A 10000-nucleotide genomic window follows, 5' to 3' on the forward strand; every position below is an offset into this window, starting at 1 on the left:
GAGCCTTCGTTCCCTGACCGCTCAGCTGCATCCTGTTCTTCACCAGGTCCAACGGCTGAACAAAGACTGTCGCACCCATCCTACAGAGAGGGAGACAGGCAGAGAGAGAGAGAGACAGGTACAGAGAGAGAGACAGGTACAGAGAGAGAGAGAGACAGGTACAGAGAGAGAGAGAGAGACAGGTACAGAGAGAGAGACAGGTACAGAGAGAGAGAGAGAGAGAGACACACAGGTACAGTGAGAGAGAGAGAGACAGGTACAGAGAGAGAGAGAGAGAGAGACAGGTACAGTACAGAGAGAGAGAGAGAGACAGGTACAGGTACAGAGAGAGAGAGAGAGACAGGAGAGAGAGACAGAGACAGGTACAGAGAGAGAGAGAGAGACACACAGGTACAGAGAGAGAGAGAGAGACAGGTACAGAGAGAGAGAGAGAGAGAGAGAGGTACAGAGAGAGAGAGACAGGTACAGAGAGAGAGAGAGAGACAGGTACAGTGAGAGAGAGAGAGAGAGACAGGTACAGTGAGAGAGAGAGAGACAGGTACAGAGAGAGAGAGAGAGACACAGGTACAGAGAGAGAGAGAGACAGGTACAGAGAGAGAGAGAGACAGGTACAGTGAGAGAGAGAGAGAGACAGGTACAGAGAGAGAGACAGGTACAGAGAGAGAGAGACAGAGAGAGAGAGACAGGTACAGTGAGAGAGAGAGACAGGTACAGAGAGAGAGAGGTACAGAGAGAGAGAGAGAGACAGAGGTACAGAGAGAGACAGAGAGAGAGACAGGTACAGAGAGAGAGAGACAGAGAGAGACAGGTACAGTGAGAGAGAGAGAGACAGGTACAGGAGAGAGAGAGAGAGACACGTACAGAGAGAGAGAGAGAGAGAGACAGAGAGAGAGAGAGGTACAGAGAGAGAGAGAGAGACAGGTACAGAGAGAGAGAGAGAGACAGGTACAGAGAGAGAGAGAGAGACAGGTACAGAGAGAGAGAGAGAGACAGGTACAGTGAGAGAGAGACAGGTACAGTGAGAGAGAGAGAGGACAGGTACAGAGAGAGAGAGACAGGTACAGAGAGAGAGAGACAGGTACAGAGAGAGAGAGACAGGTACAGAGAGAGAGAGAGAGAGACAGGTACAGTGAGAGAGAGAGAGACAGGTACAGAGAGAGAGAGAGACAGGTACAGAGAGAGACAGGTACAGAGAGAGAGAGAGGAGAGAGAGAGAGGTAGAGAGAGAGACAGAGAGAGAGAGAGAGAGAGACAGGTACAGTGAGAGAGGTACAGTGAGAGAGAGAGACAGGTACAGTAAGAGAGAGAGAGATATCTGATTTAAATACTAATAATGTGTATTTATATACAGATATCTGTATATATATATATATATATATATATATATATATATATATATATACAGATATCTGTATATATATATATATATATATATTTTATTATATTAATATGTTTAATAATAATCTGGCCCCTCAGCAGCAGCTGTCTCTCACTCCGAGACCTTTTAAAGTTTAAAGGGTCGTGACATTTAAAGGACACACAGGAGACGGATCAGAGTGTCTCTGTAGCATCCAGTCAGTGTTCAAAAATGACCCACAATGCAACAGTCCAGGCCACAGAAGTAGTACAGCTGTGGAACAAAATAAATCAACCCTCTGAGACGTCTCACCTCTTTGACACCACGACTGAGACTTCTGTCTGAACTACATTAACTCACACTGTTTCACTGGATCCATTATTAGATGTATTACATTCATAAAAACAATAAACACAACTCTATTTTCACATTGTCTGGGACTGGCAGTGGGTTAGCCTGATATGCAGCTAGCCTTGCAGCTAGGCTCCCAGTTAGTTTCCAGTATAAGTTGCCATAGTAACCGAGCATGGTGTTGACGTATTTCTTCTGATGATACTGACATAATAGTTTAAAAGCATGACTTTAACCAAAAGTGGAGAGTTGTACTAGTACTTGTACTTAATTAGTTGATAAGAGTACTCCGTCCACCACTGGAGGAGGGATGAAGTGTGCGTTCACATATTTAATACTAATAACCTAAAGTTGTATTGAGTGATATGTTCGTCTGTAACACACGTTGTAGTTACAAGACAACCCCACAATAAACACAGGTTAGTCTGTTAGTTCATCCATTAACATGTTAGTTCATCCATTAACATGTTAGTTAATACATTAACATGTTAACATGATAGTTAATACATTAACATGTTAGTTAATACATTAACATGTTAACATGATAGTTTATACATTAACATGTTAGTTAATACATTAACATGTTAACATGATAGTTAATACATTAACATGTTAGTTAATACATTAACATGTTAGTTAAGACATTAACATGTTAGTTAATACATTAACATGTTAACATGTTAGTTAATACATTGACATGTTAGTTAATACATTAACATGTTAGTTAAGACATTAACATGTTAGTTAAGACATTAACATGTTAGTTAATACATTAACATGTTAACATGTTAGTTAATACATTGACATGTTAACATGTTAGTTAATACATTGACATGTTAATGTATTAACATGTTAGTTAACATTATAACATTAACATGTTAAACATGATAGTTAATACATTAACATGTTAGTTAAGACATTAACATGTTAGTTAAGACATTAACATGTTAGTTAATACATTAACATGTTAACATGTTAGTTAATACATTAACATGTTAACATGTTAGTTAATACATAACAACATTTAATGTATTAACACATTAGTTAATACATTAACATGTTAACATGATAGTTAATACATTAACACGTTAGTTAATACATTAACATGTTAACATGATAGTTTATACATTAACATGTTAGTTTATACATTAACATGTTAGTTTATACATTAACATGTTAGTTTATACATTAACATGTTAGTTTATACATTAACATGTTAGTTCATTGATTAACTATCATGTCAGGTCATAGTTCGGCGTCACAGATAACCGGTGACGTCAGGGGGAGGAGCCAATCGATAGGGGTTCGGGCTTTGACGTAACACCTGCCGTAAACTGTCCCCGTTACTGTCGCAAACTAGATAGCTCCTCTGTTAGCAGCTGTTAGCTCCTCTGTTAGCTCCTCTGTTAGCACCTGCTGTTAGCTCCTCTGTTAGCAGCTGTTAGCTCCTCTGTTAGCAGCTGTTAGCTCCTCTGTTAGCTCCTCTGTTAGCAGCTGTTAGCTCCTCTGTTAGCTCCTCTGTTAGCTCCTCTGTTAGCTCCTCTGTTAGCAGCTGTTAGCTCCTCTGTTAGCAGCTGTTAGCTCCTCTATTAGCAGCTGTTAGCTCCTCTGTTAGCAGCTGTTAGCTCCTCTGTTAGCTCCTCTGTTAGCAGCTGTTAGCTCCTCTGTTAGCAGCTGTTAGCTCCTCTGTTAGCAGCTGTTAGCTCCTCTGTTAGCAGCTGTTAGCTCCTCTGTTAGCTCCTCTGTTAGCAGCTGTTAGCTCCTCTGTTAGCAGCTGTTAGCTCCTCTGTTAGCAGCTGTTAGCTCCTCTGTTAGCAGCTGTTAGCTCCTCTGTTAGCAGCTGTTAGCTCCTCTGTTAGCAGCTGTTAGCTCCTCTGTTAGCAGCTGTTAGCTCCTCTGTTAGCAGCTGTTAGCTCCCCTGACTGCTAGCTGACATTAGCACGTTAGCATGTGAGCTAGCAGCACCTACCCGGCTAAGCCCCCGAACAGGAACTTGACGGCCTTCGGGGAAGTCTTCGGCTTCGTGTCCGCCATGTTGGAGTCGCCGGTCAGATTCCCGCTGCTGCCTGAGTGCCTCTGAGCCGCACGGGACCGCCTGCTCTCTCTAGCCGGTGCAGCAGCTGCAGAGCCGGGCCAAGGTGACTCTGTGGAGCGGGCAGCACGGAGACGACCAGCCGACCAATCAGGGCTGGAGACGACCAGCCGACCAATCAGGACGCGAGCACGGGGACCAATGAGCAGCGTGCTGCCTTCAGGCCCCGGCGGAGGCTCGTTCATCTGAGCACCAGCGCCTAACGCACATCGTGTTTACAAGTTCATAGAAGTTTATATTTGTGTTTGTATAATATTATTTGTCTACTCTACAAAATTGTAATGATTTGATTTCAATTGTCAACCTTATTTTAACGATGTAAATAAATTCCATATATAGAGAGTTATTTGTTTACTGAACGCTGAGTTCTAATATTTACGACAGTACTTAAAAGCAACAGCAGCTGCAGCAAAACCCAAATGAATGAATCAAAGTATTTAATATAGAGAGACAGACAGGCAGACAGAGAGACAGACAGGCAGACAGACAGGTAGACAGAGAGACAGACAGACAGAGAGACAGGTAGACAGGCAGACAGACAGACAGACAGACAGACAGACAGACAGATAGATAGACAGATAGATAGACAGACAGACAGACAGACAGACAGAGAGACAGGTAGACAGGCAGACAGACAGATAGATAGGCAGACAGACAGACAGATAGACAGGTAGACAGGCAGACAGACAGAGAGACAGACAGACAGACAGACAGACAGACAGACAGACAGGCAGACAGACAGAGAGACAGACAGAGAGACAGACAGACAGAGAGACAGACAGACAGAGAGACAGGCAGACAGACAGGTAGACAGGCAGACAGACAGGCAGAGAGACAGACAGACAGAATGTTAATCATAGAACTGTCATCTGTAGCAGGAAGTGATCGACGTGACTATCATCCAATAGAATGCCGCTCTTTGCCCTTCCGCTACACTGATTGGCTGTCAGCTTCACAGGGGGCGGGGCCTGTCTAAGAGCAGCAGCTCTGAGGAAGTGGATTCAGCTGGAGCTGAGCGGGGCTCGACCCTGTGATTCTGTCCGCTACCGTCCGGTCCGCTGCTGCTGCTGCTGCTGCTGCTGCTGACCGCTGAGTGAGGTTACCGGAGAGTTTACCGGTGAGTTTACCGGAGAGTTTACCGGTGAGTTTACCGGTGAGTTTACCGGTGGCTGTGACGGAGCAGTTAGCATGAGCTGACCTCCCTGAAGCTAATCAATACTCCTATCAGAAGGTCTTTATATACTGTGTTATACTGAATATTATCAGTATTATTATTATCATTATTATTATACTTATCATTATTAACTTATTATTATTATACTTATTATTATTATACTTATTATTATTATTATTATTATTATTATTATATTATTATTATTATACTTATTATTATTAACTTATTATTATTATCATTATTATTATTATTATTATTATTACTTATTATTATTAACTTATTATTATTAACTTATTATTATTATACTTATTATTATTATTATTATCATTATTATTATCATTATTATCATTATTACATCATTATTATTATCATTATTATTATACTTATTATTATTATTATACTTATTATTATTATACTTATTATTATTATTATTATTATTATTATTATTTATTATTATTATACTTATTATTATTAACTTATTATTATTATACTTATTATTATTATTATTATTATCATTATTATTTATTATTATTATACTTATTATTATTACTTATTATTATTAACTTATTATTATTATTATACTTATTATTATTATTATCATTATTATTATTATACTTATTATTATTAACTTATTATTATTATACTTATTATTATTATTATTATCATTATTATTATTATATTATTATTATTAACTTATTATTATTATTATACTTATTATTATTATACTTATTATTATTAACTTATTATTATTAACTATACTTATTATTATTATCATTATTATTATTATTATCATTATTATTATTATTATATACTTATCATTATTAACTTATTATTATACTTATTATTATTAACTTATTATTATTATACTTATTATTATTATTATTATCATTATTATTATTATCATTATTATTATCATTATTATTATTATCATTATTACATCATTATTATCATTATTATTATACTTATTATTATTAACTTATTATTATTATACTTATTATTATTATTATCATTATTATACTTATTATTATTATCATTATTATTATTATCATTATCATCATTATACTTATTATTATACTTATCATTATTATTATTATTACTATTATTATTATACTTATTATCATTATTATTATTATTATAATACTTATTATTATTGTACTTATTGTTATTATTATTATTATTATTATCAGTGGTGGAAGAAGTACTCAGATTACTCAGAACTACTAATCCCACAATGTAGAAATACTCTGTTACAGGTAAAAGTACAAGTATCAACATCAATATACTTTTGAATAAAGTAGTGATTGTGCAGAATAATATATATGATAATTATTGATGCATTAATGTGTTCATCCCTGTGATGGAGCAGCAGATCATTTTAATGACTTTATTTACTGCTCGTAGTTTAATCTGTAATAATAATTGAGATGCAGTGAAGTATTATAAAGTAGCAGAAATAGGAAATACTCAAGTAAAGTACAAGTACCTCAGTAGTACAAGTACCTCAGTAGTACACGTACCTCAGTAGTACAAGTACCTCAGTAGTACACGTACCTCAGTAGTACACGTACCTCAGTAGTACACGTACCTCAGTAGTACACGTAGCTGCACTTCCAGTTCAGGTTTCACTCTCACATTCATATTAATGCATTAATGTTTTGTGTGTAAAAGGTTTGATTTTAAGATGAAAACAATCATCCAGTTCAGTTATTTGTGTCTTTATATTATTTATTTATGCATGAATTAAATGAATATTCACTTCCTGCCTCAGGTGGCGATGCTGTGACATCACACTGCCAAGGCGTCCAATGACAGCGCTCGGATCATGGCTGCGCGCGGGACGCCACACAGGGCGGACCAATGAGGAGGAAGGACAGCCATGACGGACGGGGACGGGGCGGGAGAGGGGACAGGGGGCGGGCGGCGGTGGGACAGGCGGGGAGGGGGAGGCGGAGGGTGAGACGGGGGAGCGTCCCCGCTGCCTGTCTTCCTGTTCCCCTCTGAGCTGCTGTTCTACTCTGAACAGAGGAGCTCACACCGGAGAGTGTTGACTCTGTACAACCCATACAGCTTCAGCCTGAGCTTCAAGAGTCAGTACCCGTCTGTCTGACTGCCTGTCTGTCTGCCCGTCTGTCTGACTGCCCGTCTGTCTGTCTGCCCGTCTGTCTGAATGACTGCCTGTCTGTACAACCCATACAGCTTCAGCCTGAGCTTCAAGAGTCAGTACCCGTCTGTCTGACTGCCTGTCTGTCTGCCCGTCTGTCTGTCTGCCCGTCTGTCTGAATGACTGCCTGTCTGTACAACCCATACAGCTTCAGCCTGAGCTTCAACAGTCAGTACCCGTCTGTCTGTGTGTCTGTTTACCTGTCCATCTTTCTGTCTGTCTGAATGTTTACCTGTCTGTCTGTCTGTCTTATTCTGTCTGCTAGACTGTCTGTCTGAATGTTTACCTGTCTGTCTCTCTGCCTGTCTGTCTCTCAGTGTTGTGTACAGCTCCGTCTCTCTACAGAGTGGTGGAGTCAGAGGGCAGCGTCCGGGCTCAGTCCTGTGTCGACCTGTGAGTCAAATACTTCATCACTAGTACTACTAATACTACTACAACTACTACCAATACTACTACTAATACTACTACTAATACTACTACCACCAATACTACTACCAATACTACTACCAATACTACTACTAATACTACTACCAATACTACTACTAATACTACTACCACTACTACTACCAATACTACTACCACTACTACTACTACTACTACTAATACTACCAATACTACTACTACTACTACTACTAATACTACTGTACTACCCTCTTCCTGTCAGGGTGGTGCGTCACCTGGACGTCTCCCCCCGTAATCTGGGCCGCAGAGACCGGTTCCGTCTGGAGGTGAGAGGAGGAGGCCAGGTGGGAGGACGGGAGATCTGGGCGGAGCTAAGAGGAGGAGAGGAGGGGGGGGGAGGGGGGAAGAGGAGAGGAAGAGGAGGGGACGAGGAGGAGGGGGAGAGGAGAGGAGGGGGAGGTCAGCAGAAGACGCTGTCTGCTCTGTCTCCTCTGCTGGTGCCCACACACACACGCCTGCAGCTGCCCACCTGCACAGGTGAGACTCCAGAGACCAGCGAGGGAGAGCAATGCACTCTGGGACATGTAGTAATTTGTGTGTGTGTGTGTGTGTGTGTGCAGCGGTGCGCGGTGTGTCTCAGTGGGTGGTGTGTGTGCTGCTGGCTCTGCTGTGTGTCACCGTGTTGATGCTCCCCCTCCACACTGACAGCAGCTCTGTGGTTCCACGCTGTCTGCACGTCTCCACCAATCAGAAGCTGGTCTGCGCCTACACACTGGGTAACACACACACACACACACACACACACACACACACCTGTTACACTGTCTGTCTCTCTGACAGACATGAGGACTCACCTGTCTGTCTGTCTGTCTGTCTCTCAGGTCTTCTCACCATGGTGTTTCTACGGTAACCTCCGTCTGAGTGAAAGCACTGTGGAACTTCGTGACCTTTGACCTCCATGTTGTCCGTCCATCTCTCTCACACACACACACACACACACACACACACACACACACACACACACACACTGAATGAGTCCTCTCCGGTGACTTAATGAACATCTTGACTTCAACCCGTGGCTCTCGGCCCTGCAGAGGTCCAGAGGATCCGTCTGAAGGGTCACACTTCTGTTTCTGTGTTTCTCATTTTACTTTGAAACTTTGGCTTCTTTTATTGTGAAAGTACTTTCATGTCTTCAGGACCAATCCTCTAAAGAGAAAAATAAATGATTTAGTGAAGCATTCAGTTTCCTCTGGGTCACTTTGTCCTTGATGTCTTACCTTACCTTAACTTACCTTAACTTAACTTAACTTAACTTATCGTATCTTAACTTAGGCCACGTCCACACTGACCCGTTTTATAATGAACCCTCATATGTTTGTCTGCGTTAGCACCGAGCGTCCACACTACACAGCGTGTCAGGGCAACGAGGACGGAGGAGTCCGGAGATGACGTAGGCACCGGCGTTCGCTACTTGATTGGTTCTTAGCAGTTATGACGTGTCATTCCCTGATTCGTCACCCCCTTACCACGTGACCCTTTTCCGTAAGAGAACCACAACAGCAGCCTTGATACCATGACCACCAGCTTCACTCAACATGAGAATGTTACATGTTTATACATACATGTTCAACCTGTAGGCTAGGACCCAGGGGAGCACAGCTGATGCACGGCCTTTGTCTTCAGATGGAATCAGCTGTTATTGGAGGATTAGAGGGGCATGACGTCATCAGCCCTACAGAACGGACTGGTGTTGACCAGATGTATGGACCCTTAATCTAGGAAACTAAAGTACATGTGCTGTCTGTGTGGGAGACAGAGTTAGACCTGCAGTGTTCTAACTCTGTCTGAACAATAAAAACCTCCATGAAATGTGTCTTTTCTTAAGAATGAAGCACGAGGAGTATCAAGAGTAGTGTAATGTATCATCTGTAACCAAGCAACCAATGTACTTCCTGTTTACACCGGCATGCGCAGTGTACGTGAATAGTCACGTGATGTTCGTTTTCAGGGGAGCAGGTCTGGACGCACATCATTCATAAAACGATGCTGAGACGCTGTGAGGACGAGATCTGAAACCCGTCTCATGTGAAAACCAGTGAAAACGGGTTAATGTGGTTTGAACACGTGGTGTCGGTGTTATCTTGTGTGTTGTCTTGTTTATCTTGTGTGTTATCTTGTTTATTATCTTGTTTATCTTGTGTGTTATCTTGTTTATCTTGTGTGTTATCTTGTTATCTTGTGTGTTATCTTGTGTGTTATCTTGTTTATTATCTTGTTTATCTTGTTTATTATCTTGTGTGTTATCTTGTTTATCTTGTTTATTATCTTGTGTGTTATCTTGTTTATTATCTTGTTTATCTTGTTTATCTTGTTTATTATCTTGTTTATTATCTTGTTTATTATCTTGTGTGTTATCTTGTGTGTTATCTTGTTTATCTTGTTTATTATCTTGTTTATTAT

At 40.6% G+C, this 10000-nt stretch overlaps 1 protein-coding gene and 1 pseudogene across 1 annotated transcript in view; one reads left to right on the top strand and one right to left on the bottom strand.

Moving 5' to 3' along the window:
* slc25a11 (solute carrier family 25 member 11) overlaps window positions 1–3876 on the bottom strand; it is a 9461-nt gene extending 5585 nt beyond the window's left edge. The window contains exons 1-2 of the mRNA XM_054601399.1: window positions 3678–3876; window positions 1–80 (exon numbers count right to left, since the gene is read on the bottom strand). The exon at window positions 1–80 is cut by the window's left edge and continues 73 nt beyond it. Of these exons, the coding sequence (XP_054457374.1) occupies window positions 1–80; window positions 3678–3742 (145 nt within the window). The 5' untranslated portion in view covers window positions 3743–3876. The remainder of the gene's footprint in view (window positions 81–3677) is intronic.
* Window positions 3877–4917: 1041 nt separating this feature from the next.
* LOC129093612 (motile sperm domain-containing protein 1-like) lies at window positions 4918–9798 on the top strand (annotated as a pseudogene).
* The last annotated feature ends 202 nt before the right edge of the window (window positions 9799–10000 follow it).

The sequence above is a fragment of the Anoplopoma fimbria genome, chromosome 7 (genome assembly GCF_027596085.1).
Source record: "Anoplopoma fimbria isolate UVic2021 breed Golden Eagle Sablefish chromosome 7, Afim_UVic_2022, whole genome shotgun sequence".
Classification (NCBI taxonomy): Eukaryota; Metazoa; Chordata; class Actinopteri; order Perciformes; family Anoplopomatidae; genus Anoplopoma; species Anoplopoma fimbria.